Consider the following 24,205-nt stretch of genomic DNA (forward strand, 5'->3'; position numbering starts at 1 on the left):
CCCCCCCTCTCTCCCCCCCTCTCTCACTGGCAAGCTCGTTCCATTAACCCACCATCCTCTGTGTGATATAGTTGCCCCTCGGGTCCTATTAAATCTTTCCCATCTAACCTTAAGCATATGCCTTCTACTACTTCATTTCCCTACCCTGGAGAAAAGACTGCATTTACTCTATCAATTTCCCTCATGATTTTAAACACCTCTATAATATCACTCCTCAGCCTCCTGCACTCCAAGGAATAAAATCCAAGCTTGTCTAATCAATCCCTGTGGCTCAGGACCTCCAGCCCTGGCAACATCCTCGTAAATCTTCTCTGAATTATTTTTAGCTCAATGGCATCTTTCCTATAGCAGGGTGACCAAAACTGAACGTAACATTTCAAGTGTAGCCTCACCAACGTCTTGTACAATTGTAATATAACATCCCAACTGACTATTGAAGACCAGCATGTCATCTACCCATGATGCCACTTTCAGGTAACAATGTACTTGTGCTCCGAGATCCCTCTCTTCGACAACAATCCCCAAAGTACTACCATTTAATATGAAGTCACTGCCAAAATGTCATACCCTGACTATTTATGTCAGATTGACCTGTTCTGCCAGATATAATGTTTACATTTTACCTGACCTGATTGTGTGCATATTGACAACCTTGAAGATTAACTTGGTGATTAACATGGGCATCACACGCCTCAGCACTCGTGAGTAAGGCAAGGCAGCGCCTTTACCACCTCAGGCAATTGAGGAAATTCAGAGTGTCTCCGAGGATCCTCCAGTGCTTCTACGCAGCGGCGGTGGAAAGCATCTTGTCCGGGAACATTACCATCTGGTTTGGGAATTGCTCTGCCAAGGACAAGAAGGCTCTGCAGAGAGTAGTGCGTTCGGCCGAAAACGCACTATGGGAACTTCACTTGCCCCCCTGCAGGAACTATACATCAGGAGGTGCAACTCCAGAGCCAACAATATCATGAGAGACCCCTTCCACCCCTGCAACGGACTGTTCCAGCTGCTACGGTCAGGCAAACGCCTCGATTGCCATACGGTGAGAACGGAGAGGTTGAGAAGGAGTTTCTTCCCAGAGGCCATTCGGACTGTAAACGCCTATCTCACCAGGGACTAACTCTACTGAACGTTTTTCCTTCCATTATTTATTATGTAAAAAAATATGTGTGTTATGATTGTGTTTATAGTTTGTTTGGTTGTTTGGTTGTTTGTCTTTTGCACAAAAGTCCGCGAGCATTGCCACTTTCATTTCACTGCACATCTCGTATGTGTATGTGACAAATAAACTTGACTTGACTTGACTTGGTGAATTGCATTCATACAGAGAGTCGTTATTTCAAGTAATGTGAATTTGCCATGATTTTTGTTTAGTTGAACAAATTTATAGCTTGGTTATAAATAGTCTATAATTACATGGTGATAATTTAAGGTAGGAGTGAGGGATTTAGCGGGCGTGTAGGAAGAATTTTTCTCAAAGGGTGGTTGGAGTTTGGAATGCATTGCCCGAGAGGATGGTAGAAGCAGACCCTCAACATTTAATAGGTATCTGGAAGAGCACTTGAATCCTCCATGCTTAGAAGGCTGTGGACCAAGTGCAAATTAATGAAATTTGTGTAGTTGGTTACTCAATGGTCGATATTGATGGGTTGGGCGGAACAACCTGTTTGTGTGCTATATAACCATATCACTTTTCCTCTTTTTCACTCTAAAGTTTAAATCTTGCATATCAATCTGTCTTTTATGGTTTCAGCTGTGACATACCTAATATTTTCAATCAATTGTATAGAACTTGCAGACTTTTTTACTAAAGTCGTGACGGCAGAATTGTCTGGCTTAAATTGTGCGATTAATTATTTCCTGTGTCCCCTTTTATCTTTACTACCTTCTTCTATCCCATCGTCCTCCATCAAATTTAATCTTTTGTTAATTTTACAATTTCATATTCTCAACATCTATATGTTTTGCGGTGCTTCACTTGGATTATAAGTGGTGTGTAGTCACACATGTTAATTCTGGGACGGTGTTCACAATGCTGTTGCCTTTCTGTTTTTAATCTCATGTTCCAGTAATCTGGACATGAATATTTATACTTGATACATTAAGCAATAACCTTCACAGCAGTGTGATTTAGATGTGATTTAGGGGGGTAAGGGTGAAACTGTTTCGGTCGCTTCCTCCACGGAGAGGCGACTTTTTCCATGTCGCCTCCCCGTGGCCTAACATTGAGGATCGGGCGGCCTTTCCCGGAGAAGCGCCTGGAGCTTCAGCCGCGGGCGCAGCGCGGACTCTCGTCGCGGAGCGAGCGAGCCCATGCCGGAGGTCGCCGGAGGGAAGCGCTCCGTTCGCTGGCCTGTGGCAGCCTGAAACCGCGGTCTGCAGAGCTCCAGCTGGCGCGGATTCCGCAGCCTGGTATCCCTCGTTGTGGACCCGGGAGGAGAAGAAGCTCCGACCGCCGGCTCGCGGCCAACTTCTACCGCGAGCGCTGTGGGGACTTACCACCAGGAGCGGGGTCCCTCGCCGGGGACCCCTGGAGAGGAGCTCTGACCACCAGCCCTGCAGTCTGCGGTGCTCCTGGCTGCGGCGCGACGGGAATTTTAAATCTTCGACCACCTGCCTGCAGCCTACACAAAACTGAAGCCGCAGTCTCCGGTGGGGAGGCGACGATTCAGGACTTACCTGGACTTTATCTGGCCTTTGCCTTGTCTGAACCACTGGATGCCCGCAGTGGCGGCTGCGGAGGGTTGAGGTCATGACCGCGGGGGGAAATGGAGGAGGACTGGCCAAATTTTGTGCCTTCCACCAGTGATGAATGCTGTGGTGGATGTTTGTGTTAAAATGTTTTTGTGTGTTCTTTTTCATTGTACCGCTGCTGGCAAATTCATTTCATTTGCACTTTATGTATAAGTGACGAATAAAACTGATATTGATATTGATAGAATTGACAATTTATCCTTGTGTACCATAAATCCACAGAAATTAGGTCATATACTTGTTTTGACAATATAAAATATATATTTGCACTGCCTTATCATACATCTGTGCTCACAATGCACAAAAAATAATTACATTTTCCCCATCTTTTATCCTTTTATCTTGGATGAATAATTCTCCATAACTCCTGTGCATACAGATATACCTTCATCTGCCAATATGATTAACTATACACCTTAACCTCTGTATTCTTTCTGTCTTTAAGATCCCTGAAAACTGCTTGGATTTAAGTAATTGGTTATGACCTGAAACCTCATTGTGAGGCTTGGCTAAGATTTTGTTTTGTGGAGTTCCCATGAAGTTTTATCAGATTCTTAAAGAATCTGATAAAAAGACAAGATTCTGTTTTATCATTGATTCCTTTCTCTGGGAATACTAAATTTTCTCAGCAATGGGTCCCATGTATGGTGAAATTTCATTTTATTGTACCATCAGGTCAAGTGTTTCTTTTTTTATTATAGGCTCCACCTTTTTTGTCAAAGCAGTGTAAAGGCACCAAATGTGGTGAACAAATGGGTTACATTATTCAGGCATAATAGGTTCATTATACATGCACACTGGCCCTCTAACACAAAGTTGTTGTTACTTCTGCGAGGCTGTTGCCTCATGGGCTCGAGCTGAGCCCCTGCTGAGGTGGAAAGACACTCACCTCTTGAGAGAAGAGAGCTGGTCAGCTCGAAGTAATAGAGAGAGAGGAGAGGGTTGTGCCAGGGTTTGTTATATATCCCAGGACACACCCCTGTACCCCGTGACAACTCCTCCCTGTCATTGCCCAGTCACGTGACTGACTGCTGAGGGTTTGTGTAGCTAGTGGCCCAACCACCGGGTGCCGCCACATCAGGCTAATATTGTGGATTGGATAGTTATTGGGGCAGAATGACTGCTTTGACTCCATTTACCTCTGGTTTCCATTGGTGAACACTTGTGACTACATGGAATGATTATTTCAGACATCAAATAAATTGACAGCTGACCCAACTTGCTCATAGTTGAGCATGTGTTTAGCCATATAGATGTGATCACGAGTGCTGATTGTTAAGTAATATAGAATGGAAATTTAGTTTTGCAGTGAATTCACAATACTTCAAATTTCACTAAAGTTTGTTGACAGTTGAGATTCTGAAAATCCTTGATGATTTTGGTGTAATTTGCCAGTAATTTGATTCCTAATTGAAGATCTGCAAACTGGTTTAGATGTACTTGCTTCAAACCTTATTTTTGAACATTGCAGCATCCCTTCACAACTGACCATAACTTAGGGGCGGCATGGTGGCGCAATGGTAGAGTTGCTGCATTACCGAGCTTGCAGTGCCGGAGACCCGATATCGATCCCAACTAGGTGTTGCCTGTATGAAGTTTGTACATTCTCCCCGTGACCGCTTAGGTTTACTCAGAGATCTTCGGTTTCCTCCCACACTCCAAAGAAGTACAGGTTTGTAGGTTAATTGGTTTGATACTGCATGTGTAAATTGTCCCTAATGTGTGTAGGATAATGTTAATGTGCGAGGATCGCTAGTTGGTGCAGACTCGATGGGCTGAAGGGCCCGTTTCCACACTGCATCTCTAAAACTAAAAAAAAATTAAACCTGCACTTGCTCCAAAAATGGCTGATAGTGTAAGTGAAAGTGGGTTGGATTGAGTTGTTGAGGGTCCCTGAATTTCTAATTCTGAATCCCAGAACTTTAATTCTGAATAGCTGCGCGAAATAACCATCCTCAGTCTTGGGATACTTTTTTTAAAAGGTGGAATTGGGGCACACAGGAGTTTTATAAGCTTTATCACCAACAAGCAAAAAACAATTTGTTTCTAAATTTGAAAATGACCTTTTAACGTGTTACATGTGAGATCCCAACCCAAAGTGACACTGATGCTGTCTGACCTGCTGGGTTACTTCATCACTTTGTGTGTTACATGTGGAACAGACACCCAGAGTTCAATCTGCAACATTTACTTCCCCCTTTCTAAAAAGTTAAGAAAAATATTGATTCATACATTTTTGTTTGACATTTGCAGAATTCTCCAGCATTTCAACACCAACCCAGAAGAATACACAATCATTTTTACATCGGGATGCACAGCTGCTCTTAAATTAGTGGCAGAAAGCTTCCAATGGACTTGTGCAGAGTCTGGAGAATCAAGGAGTCGGTTTTGTCACCTGACTGATAACCATACTTCTGTGGTAGGTATGAGAGGATTATCTGTTCCAGCTGGTGCTCTAACTCTTCCAGTAAACCTGGATCAAATTCATAGAGATAAAAACACTCTGCATAAAAAGATATCCATGGCCAAGGAGGAAAATTGCCGCATTCACCATCTATTCTGCTATCCTGCTCAAAGTAACTTCTCAGGGACAAAATATCCACTTTCTTGGATCAGCGACATTAAATTAAAAAAATTGTATCCTTTCAGCAGAATTCCCGGAACGTGGAATGTGCTGGTGGATGCAGCCTCATTTGTAAGCACCTCACCACTCAACCTCAGTTTATATCAACCAGACTTCATACCCATCTCATTTTATAAAATGTTTGGATTCCCAACTGGCCTAGGAGCTCTTTTAGTGAAGAATGAAAGTGGACACATGCTGGGAAAGAAATATTTCGGAGGAGGAACAGCAGCTTCTTATTTGTCATCAGAGGATTTCTTCGTCCCAAGGCAGTCAGTCAGTGAAAGGTAAGGTTTTCCTCTTTTGGACATCCCTGACATACTTTTGATTATTTTGAGTGGTTAATTTGAAAGTGTATTTGTGTGCTATGTATTATTTCCAACAACTATTTTTTCAACAACCCATTTATTTTAGCATCATCACATGTGAAGATTTTACAAGAGGTTTTTGTACAAGAGCTTTTTGTATTCTTGTGCTCATTTTCCAATGGAAATATGTTAGAGATTTTTAAAAACTACTTTCAGTTCACTAGCGCTGCTTTTTAGATGTGTCAGGAAAAGGGTGTTTTGAATATTAAGCCCTCAAAACTGCACAGTGTTCATGGACTGGTCTGCCCTCCTATACTCTTCCAAGACTTGAATTAAGTATTGGAGAGAAACCACCAATATTGTTTCTATAATGTCCCCCAAACCCACAGGTAGAATAAGTAAACTAATATTGTGGCGGCTCCCAAGGGTCGTGCCATCATACTGTCGAACCCCTCGGCACGGGAGTGGTTCAGTCCGGAGGCGGCCCTTAGCCAAAGGGTTTAAAGGCAGGGGTTTGGGTGCCCAGACATTCTGACCCCGCAGTTTCGATCATCGACCCCCAGCCACGGAGTGGTGCATTTTATCCAGACTACCGGCCCACCACTCCATGCACGAGCACGCCGACTGCCGCCGGATAAACTGCGTCTGGCACATCGGGAATTCCGCACAATGGAGACCTTGGGGATCGTCCGCCCTTCGAGCAGCCCTTGGGCGTCCCCACTCCACATGGTCCCTAAGTCGAGCGGGGGCTGGCGATCTTGCGGGGATTACCGACGGCTGAACGCCGCAACAGCGGATCGATACCCCGTACCCCACATCCAGGACTTCACCGCCCATTTGGCTGGGGCCACAATATTTTCAAAAGTGGATCTGGTACGGGGTTATAACCAGATCCCGGTTCATCCGGATGATGTACCCAAGACGGCGATCATCACGCCATTCGGACTTTACGAGTTCACGCGGATGCCGTTCGGCCTCAAGAACGCTGCGCAGGCCTTTCAACGCCTAATGGACGGGGTTTGTCGCGACCTCGATTTCGTGTTTGTGTACCTGGACAACATCCTGGTGGCCAGCCGCTCGCAGCAGGAGCACTGCGCCCACCTTCGGCAGCTCTGTCAGCGGCTCAGCGAGCATGGTTTGGCCATCAACCTCGACAAGTGCCGTTTTGGTGTAACCGAGATTGACTTCCTCGGCCACCGCGTGACTACGCCATCCATCGGGTTCCCCGCCCACGCACGGTGCGTGGCCTGCAGGCGTTTGTCGGCATGGTGGCGTTTTACCATCGTTTCGTGCCATCCGCGGCCCACATCATGCGGCCTCTGTATCAACTTCTGGCGGGTGGGCAGAACAAGAACGTTGAATGGACCCACGAGGCAGGGTCAGCTTTTGACGGCGCGAAGGAGGCCCTTGCTCGGGCCGTACTGCTGGTGCACCCGCGGGAAGATGCCCCGACTGCTCTCACGGTGGACGCCTCGGAGTCGGTGGTTGGTGCTGTGCTGGAGCAACTGACGGGCGGAGGTTGGCGGCCCCTGGCCTTCTTCAGCCGGCACCTCAACCGTGCGCAGACGAAATACAGCGCGTTCGATCGCGAGCTCCTGGCTCTGTACCTGGCAGTGCGCCATTTTCGCTACTTCCTGGAGGGCCGCCCGTTCACCGCCTACATGGACCACAAGCCGCTCACTTTCGCCCTGGCGAAGGTTTCCGACCCCTGGTCCGCACGACAGCAGCGGCAATTGGCCTACATATCGGAGTATACAACATCTATCCGCTACATCGAGGGGAAAGAGAACCGGGTGGCTGACGCATTGTCCCGCCCCGCTATCAACGCCGTGTTCGAGGTGGCGCCCGGAATTGACTATTCTGCTCTGGCAGAGGCACAGCTCACGGACGATGAGGTGCCCGCCTACCGGACTGCCATCTCCGGCCTCCGCCTTGAGGATGTCCCTCTCGGTCCTGGGGAGTGACAATCCTGTGCAATGTGTCGTCCGGTCAGCCGCGCCCCATCGTCCCTGCCACCTGGCGCCGGAGGGTGTTCGAGGTGATCCACGGACTGGCTCACCCATCAATCCGGGCGACAACGGCACTAGTGGCCGCTCGTTTCATGTGGCACGGTCTGCGCAAGCAGGCTGGCCATTGGGCTCGCACCTGCATTCCGTGCCAGACGGCAAAAATCCAGCTCCACGTCCGTGCGCCTCTCCAGGAGTTTGGTCTACCTCACCGGTGATTCGACCATCTCCATGTAGACATTGTAGGGCCTCTCCCGCCGTCCCGGGGCATCACCCACCTTCTTACAATGGTAGACCGCTTCACGCGGTAGCCGGAGGCCATTCCGCTGGCCGATACTTCAACGGCTACGTGTGCTCGTGCGTTGTCCGCGCACTGGATTGCTCGCTTCGGGGTGCCGGCGCACATCTCCGCAGATCGGGGGCCACAGTTCACCTCCGAGCTGTGATCAGCCATGGCTCGCTTGCTGGGGATGCAGCTACACCACACCGCAGCTTACCACCCGCAAGCTAACGGTCTGGTGGAGAGGTTCCACCGGCAGCTAAAGGCAGCACTGAAGGCACGACTCTCCGGCCCGGAGTGGATGGACGAGTTGCCGTGGGTCATGCTGGGCATCCCGACTGCTCCCAAAGAGGACTTGGCCTCATCATCGGCGGAGCTCATGTACGGGTCGCCACTCACAGTGCCCGTGGAGTTCGTGCCGTCGGCGCCGGGGCAGCAGGGAACGCCGTCATCCACCCTAAAGCGCCTTCGCGAGCGAGTTGGCAGGCTCGCACCCATCCCGACGTCCCGCCATGGTACATTTCGCCCACACGTGCCATCAGCCCTCAGGGACTGCCCATACGTCTTCCTGCGCCGTGATGCCCATGGGATGCCACTCCAGAGGCCGTACGAGGGCCCGTTCCGGGTGCTAGAACACGGGCAGTCGACTTTTGTCCTGGACATGGGGGGCCGGCCGGAGGCAGTGTCGATTGACTGTTTGAAGCCGGCACACCTGGACATTGACCAGCCGGTGCTGGTTGCCCAACCTCGGCCTCGAGGGCGCCCCCCTTCACGGCTCCCTCCGCCTGTCACTCCACCTGTCCTCCCGCCGGTCCCTCGACCTGTCCCTCCACCTATGCCTCCGCAAGCCCCACGAGCGGCTGACTTCCGCACGCGGGCCGGCCGGGTCGTGCGCCCGCCGGTGTGTTTCGTGCCTCTGGTTCTGGGGGGGGGGGTCCTGTGGCGGCTCCCAAGGGTCATGCTATCATACTGTCGAACCCCTCGGCACGGGAGTGGTTCAGTCCGGAGGCGGCCCTTAACCAGAGGGTTTAAAGGCAGGGGTTTGGGTGCCATCTTTCTCTTGTTTGGTCTTCCTTTTGAGACCCACGCACTACAATATCAATGTTTCTTCTGAGCACTGAGGCCTTTACCTCTGTCAGCTTCATTGGACAAGTGATGTTCTCATACTCAACACTAGTTTATTTTTTTGTTGTCATGTATACTGAAGTATGGTGAAAATCTTTTTTGATGCCTGCTATCAATACAATATACAATCAGTTTTATTCGTCACATTGCACATAAAGTGCAAGTGAAATGAATTTGCCAGCAGCGGTACAATGATAAAGAACACACAAAAACACACAAAAAACTTAGCACAAACATCCACCACAGCATTCATCACTGTGGTGGAAGGCACAGAAATTGGCCAGTCCTCCTCCATTTTCCCCCGTGGTCGGGACCTCAACCCTCCGCAGCCACCACTGCGTGGGGTCCAGATGTACAGACAGGTAAAAGTCCAGGTAAGTCCATAATCGGCTCTTCCCCACTGGAGACCGCGGCTTCAGGTTGGTGTAGGCCGCAGGCCGGCGGTCGAAGATTTAAAGTCTCCGCTGTGCCGCAGCCAGAAGCACCACAGACCACAGGGCCGGCAGTCGAAGCTCCCCTCCAGGGATCCCCGGCGAGGGACTCCGCTCCTGATGGTAAGTCGCCGCCGCGCACTCGGTAGACGTTGGCCGCGGGCCGGCGGTGGAAGCTTCTTCTCCCGGGTCCCCCACGAGGGATCCCAGGCTGCGGACGCCGCGCCAGCTGGAGCTCTGCAGCTGCGACTTCAAGCTGCCGACTGCCGTGGGCCAGCGAAAGGAAGGCGCCCCTCCGGCGAGCCCCAGTGACGGCTCGCCCGCTCCACGCCGAGAGTCCGCACTGCGCCCGCCGCTGAAGTCCCAGGCGTGTCTCCGGGAAAGGCCGCCCGATCCTCGTTGTTAGGCCACGGGGAGACGACCTGGAAAAAGTTGCCTCTCTGTGGAGGAGGCGACCAAAACGGTTTCCCCCTCACCCACCACATCACCCCCCACACACGACACACAAGGAAACATTAAAAACATACTTTAAAACACTAAAAAAAATAAAAAAAGTTGAAAAGACTAACACGTTGCTGACAGGGCTGCCGGCTTGCAGCGCCCTCCCACCGACCAATCTACCCCCACCGACCCCACAGTCAGCAAAAAGATTATACATGATTACAATCAAGCCGCAAGTGGACAGCAAGAAAAGATTAAAGAATGTTTTCAAATTCTTCTGCAAAAAGTATAACTTGCATGTGAACTCTTGTGAATTCCTGACTGTTCATAGTGGAGGAGGATAGTTCGGGTTAGCATTTGCAACCTTGATCTTTGAGTCAGGAACACAGATACCCATGATAAATGACAATGGGATAGATAGCATCAACTCCCAAACTACCTGATCTGCATATGTGTGGCAGAGTCTTCAAGTCCAACACTAGCCTCACTGGTCAATACACAGAACTGGAAAGCAATTGATTTATTCTCAATCTTGAGAATGGCTACATTTGAAGGATAAATAAAAGAATTACAATATTATCATAATGCCATAAATATTTTCTTTCAAATCACTGCTTGATATACAAATATAAGACTATTCTCTTGATATTTGTCTATTCACATTTTTACTCGAGCAATTTATCAACATTTTAATAAGTTAACCTTCTGAACACTGATGCGACTCATTGGTGCAGCAAATGGTGTTGCTACCTCATAGCTACCACGATCCTCAGGTGCTGACTGCGTGGTATTTGCATCTTATCCCTGTGAGCACAGGACATCATGGGTTCCCCTGCATGCTCTGAATTACTCCCATAATCCATAAACAAGCTGGTTAGTGGTTAATTGGCTAGTGTAAATTACCCTAGCTACAGGTGGGTGCTGAGATAATCGGGGTAGAGCTAGTGTGCATGTAATAGAAATATGTTAGAGGGAAATTATGGGAAAGTGAGATTGATGGGAATATTTGGAGGGCTCTCCCAAACTGGATGTGCAGAATGGCCTATATTGCAAAATATATTTAAAACTATAAAATATACTGTGTAAAAGATATAACATACGTCAGTAAATAGGAAATTTGAAGGTCTTGGACTACAATGCAAAGTTGATTCATTATGGTGTGAGGTCATCCAAATCTGGCTTGCTGAAACAATTGGATTCACCTCGGACAGATATCAGGATGCCATATTGCCCAAGAACCATAACCAAACACACTCCAATAATGATGAAGCAGGACTGTAGTGAGGGGTTGCAGGGGCTTTTCTCATGCCAAACCAATGCACTTTTAGTCTGTTGAACATCTCTGCTGCATAAGATGGAACAATAATACAACCATTAGTGAGAAAGGTCTTTATTCTGAAGTTGAAGTCTGTGGCATTCTCTGCCTCAGAGGGCAGTGGAGGCAGGTTCTCTGGATGCTTTCAAGAGAGAGCTAGATAGGGCTCTTAAAAATAGCGGAGTCATGGGATATGGGGAGAAGGCAGGAACGGGGTACTGATTGAGGATGATCAGCCATGATCACATTAAATGGCGGTGCTGGCGCGAAGGGCCAAATGGCCTACTCCTGCACCTATTGTCTGTTGTCTATTGAAGGCATTTGAAATGGAGGGATGAGCTGTCTGTCAGAATTGAAGTCGCAAATCTGTTACAAATTGACCCCATAAATGTCCTGCATGAAGAAATCATGCATCTTTGTCATTTCTTCAACATATGTCCGTTCCAAATGTCAATAGCAAATATCAGTAGTTTAAGGCTACACTTTTGACACTGCAGAATTCCTGAATTCAACTTTGATAAGACCACAAAGGCTTTTCTTTTAACTATTTCCAGATACCCCAAACATGTCAGTCTCCTGGGCCCATCACTACTTCCATGTGTTCAGTTGCAATGAACACATTAAGATTCCTAGCCACTTAAATTTCTACTAAAGTATCAATCTTGCAACAGGATGCAAGTCCTCATCATCCAATGGGCAAGCCTATGGTGTGACATATTTTAGTGTGTGGCTTGCTACAGTATTAAAATTAGAAAGTCAACCCAAGAATGAAGCATGAGTATCTCTGTTAAATCTCTGTTAAATTGTCATATGTAATGAAACGGAAAGATTACTTGCAGCAGCCCAGCTGGTTGGTAAATATAGTAGAATATAACCGAACATAAAAAAAGTTCAATAAATAAAAAAAGAGTGCAAAAAAAAACCCCAAAGTCCCGAGTGCAACCAAGGCAGTTTGCAGTTTAGTTGGAGATTGTAGTGTTTTGTATCCCAATGGTTATTGGGAAGAAGCTGTTCCTCAACCTGGTTGTTAATTTTCAAACTCCTGTACCTTCTTCCCGATGGCAGGAATGACATGAGAGTGTGGCCAGGGTGGTATGGGTCCTTGCTGATGCTGTCTGCCTTTTTGAGACAGTACCTCCAATAGATCCCTTCGATGGTGGGGTGGTCAGTACCCGTCGGGGACTAGGCAGTGTTACGCACTTTTTGTAATTATCTTCATTCCTGGGCATTCGAGTTGCCAAACCAGGCCATGATACAACCAGTCAATATGCCCTCCATCATATTGCTGTAGAAGTTCCAGAGTATTTGTTGACATAACAAACTCCTCAAACTTTTAAGGAAGTAGAGACATTGATGGTCTTTCTTTATGATTCCTTTATTGGGTCCAGGACAGATCCTCAGAGATATGTACGTCTAGGAATTTAAAGTTGTTGACTCTCTCCACCACTGACCTTGTGATGAAGACATGTTTGTAGATCCTTTTCTAAATTCAACAATCAGTTCCTTGGTTTTACTGATGTTGGGATAAAGCTTGATGTCCTGGAACCATTCAATTAGACGATCGATCTTCTTCCTATAGTCTGACATCATTATGCATAATTCGTACAACAACGGTGATGTCTTCAGCGATTTTAAAGATAGAACTGTATCCAGTTACACAGTCATGGATATAGAGTGATTAGAACAGCGGATATGTCGTATTAAACTGTTAATCTATTTAACAAAGGAATAAAAGCCAAAATTATATTGCCCTTTCTCATAATTTAACTATTCATTTTGGTAAATCAATACAGGGAATTTGGTGATCTGACAGCCAGATAAATGGAGGATGGTTCATAGGAAGATTGTAATCTCTCTGTACAAGCAGGTGCTAAGGCTCTACTAGAATCCGTTGTATAATTCTAGGCATTACAAGGATATCTAGTGAATTCAGAAAGATTTGAGTAATTGAAAGGTATTGGGATTGGAGCACCAGGTGTGCTGTATTTTTGAATTCCAAATTCTGTGATCAGAACTTTTCATCTTACAGTCATTGTAGTAAAAAATTCAGTGTTGATCTGCTTCATTTTGTATCCGACAAAAAAAAAAACTTGTTTAAGAAGGAACTGCAGATGCTGGAAAATCGAAGGTAGACAAAAATGCTGGAGAAATGCTGGGTGTGGCAGCATCTATGGAGCGAGTTTCTCCAGCATTTTTGTCTACCAACAAAAAAACACTAATGGCCAATTAATAATAAAAATGAAATGCTAGTATACTAAGCAGAAAAGGCCACAGACAGATTATATAGCTAGAAAAACACAATCAAAGCAGACTCTGCCAGGTGAGGGTACTCACCATTTCAGATATATACAGTGGCTTGCAAAAGTTTTCATACCCCTTGAACTTTTCCACATTTTGTCACGTTACAACCACAAACGTAAATGTATTTTATTGGGATTTTATGTGATAGACCAACACAAAGTGGTGCATAATTGTGAAGTGGAAGGAAAATGATACATGGTTTTCAAATTTTTTTACAAATAAAAAACTGAAAAGTGTGGCGTGCAAAAGTATTCAGCCCCCTTTACTCTGATACCCCTAAATAAAATCCAGTGCAACCAATTGCCTTCAGAAGTCACCTAATTAGTAAATAGAGTCCACTTGTGTTTAATCTAATTTCAGTATAAATACAGCTGTTCTGTGAAGGCCTCAGAGGTTTGTTAGAGAACATTAGTGAACAAACAGCATCATGAAGCCCAAGGAACACACCAGACAGGTCAGGAATAAAGTTGTGGAGAAGTTTAAAGCAGGGTTAGGTTTTAAACAACTATTAGTCGTGCACTCCACAAATCTGGCCTTTATGGAAGAGTGGCACGAAGAAAGCCATTGTTGAAAAAAAGCCATAAGAAGTCCCGTTTGCAGTTTGCCACAAGCCATGTGGGGGACACAGCAAACATGTGGAGGAAGGAACTCTGGTCAGATGAGACCAAAATTGAAGTTTTTGGCCTAAATGCAAAATGCTATGTGTGGCGGAAAACTAACACTGCACATCACCCTGAACACGCCATCCCCACTGTGAAACATGGTGGTGGCAGCATCATGCTGTGGGGATGCTTTTCTTCAGCAGGGACAGGGAAGCTGGTCAGAGTTGATGGGAAGATGGATGGAGCCAAATACAGGGCAATCTTGGAAGAAAACCTGTTAGAGTCTGCAAAAGACTTGAGACTGGGGCGGAGGTTCACCTTCCAGCAGGACAACGACCCTAAACATACAGCCAGAGCTACAATGGAATGGTTTAGATCAAAACATATTCATGTGTTAGAATGGCCCAGTCAAAGTCCAGACCTAAATCCAATTGAGAATCTCTGGCAAGACTTGAAAATTGCTGTTCACAGACGCTCTCCTTCCAATCTGACTGAGCTTGAGCTATTTTGCAAAGAAGAATGGGCAAAAATTTCAGTCTCTAGATGTGCAAAGCTGGTAGAGACATACCCCAAAAGACTTGCAGCTGTAATTGCAGCGAAAGGTGGTTCTACAAAATATTGACTCGGGGGGCTGAATACTTTTGCATGCCACACTTTTCAGTTGTTTATTTGTAAAAAAATTTGAAAACCATGTATCATTTTCCTTCCACTTCACAATTATGCACCACTTTGTGTTGATCTACAACATAAAATCCCAATAAAATACATTTACGTTTGTGGTTGTAACGTGACAAAATGTCGAAAAGTTCAAGGGGTATGAAAACTTTTGCAAGCCACTGTAATTGTAGGACCTTGACTGCTCCAGCCTAAGTTAGTAATACAGTGCATGTCAATTACTGGTAAAAAATTACTTATAGTATCCTTGATATAAATTGATATTTGATATTAGTTGTGATCTATTGAATGAGATATGGTAATGGATTTGTTCCGTGTAGTTAATGACAAAATAAGAAAAATTACTTTTCCCTTTAGTCAAAGCCAAAATTGTATTGAATTTATACCTTTAAAATAGTTTTTTTTCACTCTCAAATTTTATGTCAACAATGCACAGCAAAGTTAGCCCAAAATAGTGTGGCTCACCATAACCTCTACTGCAAAAAACACTCCCCTATCATTTATTAAAGAAACCCAGTTGATTCCAATAATGCATTTCCTTTATTAATTTTGGTATTGAAATGGTGACTAAATGTTTCATCTGTGGAAGTTGTTTGGACATATCCAAAGGTTTTACTTTGAGAAAGTAAGTTATGCTGTGCATGATGGAGTAATGGCTGACAATGGGGTCCTCCCAGGAATTGCACTTATAAGGTGTCACTGGTTTGGAGGCCAAACTGTTTTTTGTTTAAATCGTGCATAGGAATTGGGTGCCCTGGCAAAGATTGTATTTAATATCCATACCTAATTGCCTTTGAGGTGGCTTTCTCAAACCATTGAAGTCCTAGTGCAAGTTCTGATGATGAAAGTATTTCTGCATTGTTATTAGGAAGTAGGTGTTTGAAATTTAAAGCTGTAAAAATTAAGGAATAGCACTATATTTTGAAGTGGGTTTTATTGTGTTACTTGAAGAAAACATTTAACTGGCGATGCATGCTGGTCTTATCCATCAATAACAGGAGTGACTGTCGAGGAAGGCTTAGCTAATTGCTGCAGATGGTGCACATGTGTAATATGAAAGATTAGCACTCCCCTTGTTTGGGGTAGATGGAGCCCCAGTGGCCTTACAATAAACACATAAATGGTTAAGGCATTGTCATCTAAAGGCAGTACAGTGGCTCCGGTTTCCTTCCACATTTGAAAGACGTGCAGGTTTGTAGGTTAATTGGCCTCTATAAATTGCCCCTAATGTGTAGGGACAGATGAGAAAGTGAGAAAACATAGAACTAGTGTAATGGGTGGGCGACGGTCAGCATGGGCTCGATCAGCTGAAGGGCCTGTTTCCTTGCTGTATCTCTAAACTAAAAATCATCGCCATAGTGTACCTGTGATGGAGAGAAGAGGGGATAAATGTTAGTGTTGGAAATAAGATGCAAATCAATCAGATTGTTTCCTGGATGCCGTTAAGCTTGAGCGAGAATATTCTATTACATTTGTGTGTTTTTATGGATGGTGGAAATGGATGTCTTCTTTTGCAGGACTATTCAGACACACATATCCTTGTAAACACAAAAATGATAAATCTAACCCAATAAAATGTTTAAAGGTGATCCCAGGCTAATGATAGTGGGGGCTTCAGCGATGATAATTATATTGAATATTAATGTGAAGTAGCTGGTCTCTCTCTCTTCCTCATTGGGGATAGGTTAAAATGCAAAATTTGTTAGAGAAACAAGTAACCAGCAATAATTTCAGCAGATCTGACTTTGGGTCTATGACCTGCAAAGTTAACTTTCTTATTCCAAAACCTCAACTGTTGAAGGGTCTGTCCCACTTGGCGATTTTTTTCGGCGACTGCCGGCGTCATTGACTGACATATCAGGGTCGCCATTGACTGATGTATCAGGGAACATTTCAAATTCCAGCGGCGACAAAAAAATGTTGTGACACTTGCGTCAATATGTCATCACGCCACTACTTTTTCGGTGATCTGATACGTCAGTCAATGACGACCCTGATATGTCAGTCAATGACGCCGGCAGTCGCCGAAAAAAATCGCCAAGTGGGACAGACCCTTCAACAGTTGGCCCTCGTGTTTCCAGCATCATCGTTCTATTCATTTTTGAACCATCAACAGACTAAAGGAACCAATTAACTTTATTTTAAGGTCAGTGCCGTTAAACAAATGTATTGTATGATCAGTTTATCAAGCTGCTCAAACCATTGTCAGATTTTTTTTTTGGTGTGATTTTGGTGTCAAAATGGGCAGGTTGTGGGCCAGAGTGCTATGAAAGTTAAAGTAACTGAAGAAATTGTTGTAAATTGTAGCTTGCTCTCCAATTTGACATCAGATGGGGCAGTGATGGAAATGTCAGATGGTGAGACCTACCATGACATTCTTACTTTTCTAACCTGAGGTTGATCAGTGGAGGCAAGAGCATAATCATAGCATTTTCTCCTTCAATTACCTGCTAGAGAAACATATTATAGACACAATCTAATTGGTGAGACAGAATGTTTAATTTAGTGACTGCGATTTTGATCAACCAATAGGTTTTTAAGTGTCAAGTAGAAAAAGATTTCAACTCTCAGCTGGACCACACAGAGGCTTCTAGAATCTAGAAACATAAGATGGTAGCCAATCTAAATATTTACAACATTTCTACTTTTATTTTAGTGGTTTCAGCATGGGCAGAATCGCAATCATAATCACAATAACACTTTATTAGCCAAGTATGTTTAGCAACATACGAGGAATTTCATTTGCCAAGTCAGTCATACAAATAAAAAGCAACGGGACACACAAAACACATTTTAACATAAACATCCATCACAGTGATCCTGCACATTCTTCACTGTGATGGAAGACGAAAAAAAGTTAAATCTCTTCCCTTTACTCACCTGTGGTCAGGGGCCTCCTGCCATCCGTTGACGGGATGATTTTTCACTCCCGTAGCCGGCAGCAGGCCCTCCGTGTTGAGGCGATCAGCTCCTGCATCGGGGGGGAAGTCGGCTCCCCCGCGCCGGATGATCGAACCCCATGTCAGGGCTGGTCGAACCTTCCGTGACATTAGAGCTCCCGAAATCCACTGCCTCTCCCGAGACTGCAAGTTCTCTCTCTCCCCCTCCACCCTCTTTCCCCCCCCCTCCCCCCTCCCATCCACCCCTCCCTCTCTCCCCTCCACCCCCCTCTCTCTCTGTCTCTGCCCCCTCTCTCTGCCCTCACTCTCTAACTACCCTCCCTCTTTAGATGCGCTTGCGAGTTGGGGGCTATGCGTCAGTGGCTAGTGCGGTTATGGGGTAAAAGGAGCAAATTAATAATATTAATATAATATCAAGGGGGGTAGTTAGCGAGTGTGCGGGGGGTTATTAGTGTGTGTGTGGGGTGGTTAGTGTGTGTGTGTGTGTGTGTGACGCCGCATGCCCACCCCCCCCCCCCCCCGCATGCCCCCCCCCCCGCATGCCCCCCCCCCGTTGGGGGAACAGACCTCTGCACATGGTCTAGTATAAGATTAAAATTAAAGGTAGGCAGTACCAGGATGATATCAGGAAACATTTAATCACACTGTGGCGGCTCCCAAGGGTCGTGCCATCATACTGTCGAACCCCTCGGCACGGGAGTGGTTCAGTCCGGAGGCGGCCCTTAGCCAGAGGGTTTAAAGGCAGGGGTTTGGGTGCCATCTTTCTCTTGTTTGGTCTTCCCTACAACCGGGAGGAACATAATAAAAGGTGCCTCTCAAAACACTGGACTTCGCGCTTCCTTTTGAGACCCACGCACCACATTGGTGACCCCGACGCTCCATTGGCGTCATGATGGAGAGAAGAGAAAGCCCTACCTCCTCACAGGCCGGCCCGGCCCTGTCTCTGGACGCGGTCTCGGTGAAACTGCCCAAGTTCTGGACCACCCGGCCGCTCATCTGGTTCCAGCAGGTGGAGGCCCAGTTCAACCTGCGGGGCATCACGGCCGATGCCACCCGTTTCTATTACCTGGTGGGGGCCCTCGACCAGGACACGGTTGAAGAGGTCACGGACTTCCTCGCAGCCCCCCCGGACACTGATAAATATCTCGGCCTTAAGGAGCTCCTGCTCCAGATTTATGGACTAAGCAGGATGGAGCGTGCTGCTAGGATCCTGCATATGGAGGGCCTAGGCGACCGACGGCCATCTAGCCTCCTAAAGGAGATGGTGGCTCTCCTGGATGGGCGCATGCCGTGCCTGTTGTTCGAGTACACCTACCTGCATCTGCTGCCGGTCTACTTTCGTCTGCAGCTCACAGACGCCTCCTTTGCCGACCTCAGGGCCCTCGGGAGGCGCGCCGACGCGCAATGGATGGCGCGCCCTGATGACGTCAGCGCGCTGGCCGTCAGCAGAGACGGGGTCGCGCTGAGGCCGACGCGCCCTGATGACGTCAATGCGCTGGCCGTCGGCAGGCGCGCCGATGACGTCACCCCGGCAACTCCCGATTTCCTCCGGTGGGGCGGGGGAACTGTGGAAGGAGTGACAGCTCCAGCCCGACGGCCCGTACGATCGCCCCCAGCGGCAGTGAGGGGTACTGCACCTGCAGTCCCGCGCCAGCAAGCTGCAGGCACCACCAGCGGGAGCAGGCAAGCTCCAAGTAACACCAACATGAGGCGCTGGTGCTATTTCCATCAGCGCTGGGGTGCTGCAGCACAACAATCCCGCCAGCCGTGCACGTTCCCGGGAAACGCCTGGGCCGGCGTTTCGTGTTTGTGTACCTGGACGACATCCTGGTGGCCAGCCGCTCGCAGCAGGAGCACTGCGCCCACCTTCGGCAGCTCTGTCAGTGGCTCAGCAAGCATGGTTTGGCCATCAACCTCGACAAGTGCCGTTTTGGTGTAACCGAGATTGACTTCCTCGGCCACCGTGTGACTGCGCAAGGTGCGGTTCCCCTGCCTGACAGGGTCGACGCCATCCGTCGGTTTCCCCGCCCACGCACGGTGCGTGGCCTGCAGGAGTTTGTCGGCATGGTGGCGTTTTACCATCGTTTCGTGCCATCCGCGAACCACATCATGCGGCCTCTGTATCAACTTCTGGCGGGTGGGCAGAACAAGAACGTTGAATGGACCCACGAGGCAGGGGCAGCTTTTGACGGTGCGAAGGAGGCCCTTGCTCTGGCCGTACTTCTGGTGCACCGACTGCTCTCACGGTGGACGCCTCGAAGTCGGCGGTTGGTGCTGTGCTGGAGCAACTGACGGGCGGAGGTTGGTGGCCCCTGGCCTTCTTCAGCCGGCACCTCAACCGTGCGCAGACAAAATGCAGCGCGTTCGATCGCGAGCTCCTGGCTCTGTACCTGGCAGTGTGCCATTTTCGCTACTTCCTGGAGGGCCGCCCATTCACCGCCTACACGGTCCACAAGCCGCTCACTTTCGCCCTGGCGAAGGTATCCGACCCCTAGTCCGCACGACAGCAGCGGCAATTGGCCTACATATCGGAGTATACAACATCTATCCGCTACATCGAGGGGAAAGAGAACCGGGTGGCTGACGCATTGTCCCGCCCCGCTATCAACGCCGTGTTCGAGGTGGCGCCCGGAATTGACTATTCTGCTCTGGCAGAGGCACAGCTCACGGACGATGAGGTGCCCGCCTACCGGACTGCCATCTCCGGCCTCCACCTTGAGGATGTCCCTCTCGGTCCTGGGGAGTGACAATCCTGTGCGATGTGTCATCCGGTCAGCCGCGCCCCATCGTCCCTGCCACCTGGCGCCGGAGGGTGTTCGAGGTGATCCACGGACTGGCTCACCCATCAATCCGGGCGACAACGGCACTAGTGGCCGCTCGTTTCATGTGGCACGGTCTGCGCAAGCAGGTTGGCCATTGGGCTCGCTCCTGCATTCCGTGCCAGATGGCAAAAATCCAGCGCCATGTCCGTGCGCCTCTCCAGGAGTTTGGTCTACCTCACCGGCGATTCGACCATCTCCACGTACACATTGTAGGGCCTCTCCCGCCGTCCCGGGGCATCACCCACCTTCTTACAATGGTGGACCGCTTCACGCGGTGGCCGGAGGCCATTACGCTGGCCGATACTTCAACGGCTACGTGTGCTCGTGCGTTGTCCGCGCACTGGATTGCTCGTTTCGGGGTGCCGGCGCACATCTCCTCAGACCGGGGGCCACAGTTCACCTCCGAGCTGTGGTCAGCCATGGCCCGCTTGCTGGGGGTGCAGCTACACCACACCACGGCTTAACACCCACAAGCTAACGGTCTGGTGGAGAGGTTCCACCGGCAGCTAAAGGCAGCACAGAAGGCACGACTCTCCGGCCCGGACTGGATGGACGAATTTTCTTGGGTCATGCTGGGCATCCGGACTGCTCGTGTACGGGTCGCCACTCACGGTACCCGGGGAGTTCGTGCCGTCGGCGCCGGGGCAGCAGGGAACGCCATCATCCACCCTAAAGCGCCTTCGCGAGTGAGTTGACAGGCTGGCACCCGTCCCGACGTCCCGCCATGGGACATTTCACCCACACGTGCCATCAGCCCTCAGGGACTGCCCATATACGTCCGTACGAGGGCCCGTTCCGGGTGCTGGAACACGGGCAGTCGACTTTTGTCCTGGACATGGGGGGGCCGGCCGGAGGCAGTGTCGATTGACTGTTTGAAGCCGGCACACCTGGACATTGGCCAGCCGGTGCTGGTTGCCCAACCTCGGCCTCGAGGGCGCCCCCCCCTTCACGGCTCCCTCCGCCTGTCACTCCACCTGTCCTCCCGCCGGTCCCTCGACCATTCCCTCGACCTGTCCCTCCACCTATGCCTCCGCAAGCCCCACGATCGTCTGACTTCCACACGCGAGCCGGCCGGGTCGTGCGCCCGCCTGTGCGTTTCGTGCCTCTGGTTCTGGGGGGGGGGGGGTCCTGTGGCGGCTCCCAAGGGTCGTGCCATCATACTGTCGAACCCCTCGGCACGGGAGTGGTTCAGTCCGGAGGCGGCCCTTAGCTAGAGGGTTTAAAGGCAGGGGTTTGGGTGCCATCTTTCTCTTGCTTGGTCTTCCCTACAACCGGGAGGAACATAATAAAAGGTGCCTCTCAAAACACTGGACTTCGTGCTTCCTTTTGAGACCCACGCACCACAACACAATCATTGAATTTTAGTAACTTACTCCACAAAATACTTTCGTAGCAGAGATTGTTGCACTAGGTAATTAAAGTTTACAGGACAAAACTTGTGCAAAGATTTGAAATCTTGCTGATCTAATTCCATAGTGGAATAAATTGTCTAATGGGTTGCACCTGTTATAAACATTTTTATCTATTCTTTACATTTCATTCATTGCACAAAATATCTTCATATTTTAACCACATCAGTTGCATTCTGCTAGCTGTTGATCTTCATACCTAATCAGAAATCATGCATGCAATGTAAAACTAAGACTAATCTTGATCTTGCTGAAAGATTTATTCTATTTATTTAGAATTGAAATGCAAATTAATTTGCACAAGCTAAGTCATTTCCTCTCAATACAAACAGGATTGCAATTCCAAAATGCTTACCTCAATGAATAGCAGAATCAAACATTTGCTTGGATCCAAACAAGTGATTTTTTAAATAATAGTTGGAACAAACTTTATTTTATTTGACATAAAATTATTAATTAAGATTTTTGTCCAAGAATCTTAAACAAATACTACAATTAAAATAAATATGGCTGCATGCTTTGAGTCTTTACAGGTACTGAACTGATGTCAGTGCTGTGTCTTAAGCAGATGTTTATTTGGTACGTTGGGTGGGCTGCCATATTGTTAAGGGTGCCTGCATATGCAGAAGGTCATGAAGTCCAATCAATTTGTAACATTAGTTTGCTGCCATTGCTATCAGATTGGACCTTAATGCTCTGATTAATTTATTGAACTCCCTTAGTGATAACATTCAATTTTCATTCCAGGTTTGAGGATGGCACTGTTTCATTTCTTGATATAATAGCAGTCAATCATGGATTTGATGCATTGGAAAGAATTACAGGTCAGTAATAAAATGTAATATTAAATCTTTACAAGTGCAATGAAAATATTTTTGTAGTTCAAAATAAGATGGTGTGTGAGTGATTGAAGTCAGTTGCATGAAAAAAAAAAAAGAGATTACAGAATAGCACCTTCATTGCACTTTAAAACTAATCTGGTTTCTATTTCACAATTCTGACAAAAGATCTTTGATTTGAAATATTAATTATGTTTTTTTATCCATGGATCCACCTGACCTGCTGCATGTTTTCATCAGTTTGCTTTAATTTTGGGTATACCGTGACTGCATTTTAGAGAAAGATGAGTTTTATGTTTATTCAATTCACTCAAGGAATGTGAACTTCACAGTATGAATCAACATTAACTGCACATCCCTAATTGCTGTTAATAAAGTGGTGGCGAACTTCTTAACCACCATAGCCCTGGAAGTGTGGGTATACCCACAATGCTGTGAGGGAGAGAATTCAACGATTTTGACCCTGTAACAGTGATATATTTCCAAGTCTGAACGGCACGGTGGCGCAGCGATAGAGCTGCTGCCTTACAGCGTTTGCAGCGCCGGAGACGCGGGTTTGAACCTGACCACAGGTGCTGTCTGTACGGAGTCTGTACGTTCACCCCATGGCCGCGTGGGTTTTCTCTGAGATCTTCAGTTTTCTCCCACATTCCAAAGACGTACAGGTATGTAGGTAAATTGGCTTGGTAAATGTAAATATGGTTCCTAGTGTGTAGGCATGTGTTGATATGCGGGGATCGCTGGTCAGCGTGGGCCGAAGGGCCTGTTTCCACGCTGTATCTCTAAATTAAACTAAACTAAGATAGTGTGTAGCTTGGCATTTCTGGTAGCTGTGTCCTCTGCTTTTTTCTGACCTTGTACTTCTAGCTGGTAGAGTTTGTGGGTTTGGAAAGTGCGTTCTAAGGAGTCTTGCTAAAAGGCTGCAGTGACTCCTGCCAAAGGTGCAAACTGCTGCTACTGTGCTTCAATGCTAGAATGGGTGAATGGTTGCAGATGAAGTGTCTTTCAAGCAGCCTATGTCTTGTTGGGTGTGGAGCTTCTTGAGTGTTTTCAAAGTTGTAAGTTGAGAGTATTACATCGCACTCCTAACTTAAGCCTTTTAGTTGATGGACTGAATTTTGGGAGTTCGAAGGCAAGTTCCTCACCATAGAGTCCTAACCTCCGACCGGCACTAGTAGCCACATTGTTCCAATTGATTATTCCAATTCAGTTTTTTGGTACATGGTAACTCCCAGAATATTTATAGTGGGGGATTCACTGATGCATCACTAATTTATGCAAGTAAGTGTTGGAATTGGTAATGAAAATGTTAATACTAAAGTATTTTAAAAACAAAGACATAGAGGGATTAGTAGATAAGGGCACTTCTTCTTT

At 47.4% G+C, this 24,205-nt stretch overlaps 1 protein-coding gene and 1 non-coding gene across 2 annotated transcripts; both read left to right on the plus strand.

Moving 5' to 3' along the window:
- The first annotated feature begins 4,973 nt into the window (after window positions 1–4,973).
- On the plus strand, window positions 4,974–22,839 carry LOC116991252 (molybdenum cofactor sulfurase-like). Its single transcript, XM_033049717.1, has 2 exons — window positions 4,974–5,664; window positions 22,740–22,839. The coding sequence occupies exons 1-2, from the start codon at window positions 5,180–5,182 to the stop codon at window positions 22,822–22,824; spliced, it is 570 nt and encodes a 189-aa protein (XP_032905608.1). The 5' UTR covers window positions 4,974–5,179; the 3' UTR covers window positions 22,825–22,839.
- LOC116970565 lies at window positions 15,908–16,030 on the plus strand. The gene has a single exon (XR_004411184.1). It is a non-coding gene; the product is annotated as a U6atac minor spliceosomal RNA (small nuclear RNA).
- Window positions 22,840–24,205: the final 1,366 nt, after the last annotated feature.

Source organism: Amblyraja radiata, chromosome 2 (assembly GCF_010909765.2).
Source record: "Amblyraja radiata isolate CabotCenter1 chromosome 2, sAmbRad1.1.pri, whole genome shotgun sequence".
NCBI classification, from domain to species: domain Eukaryota; kingdom Metazoa; phylum Chordata; class Chondrichthyes; order Rajiformes; family Rajidae; genus Amblyraja; species Amblyraja radiata.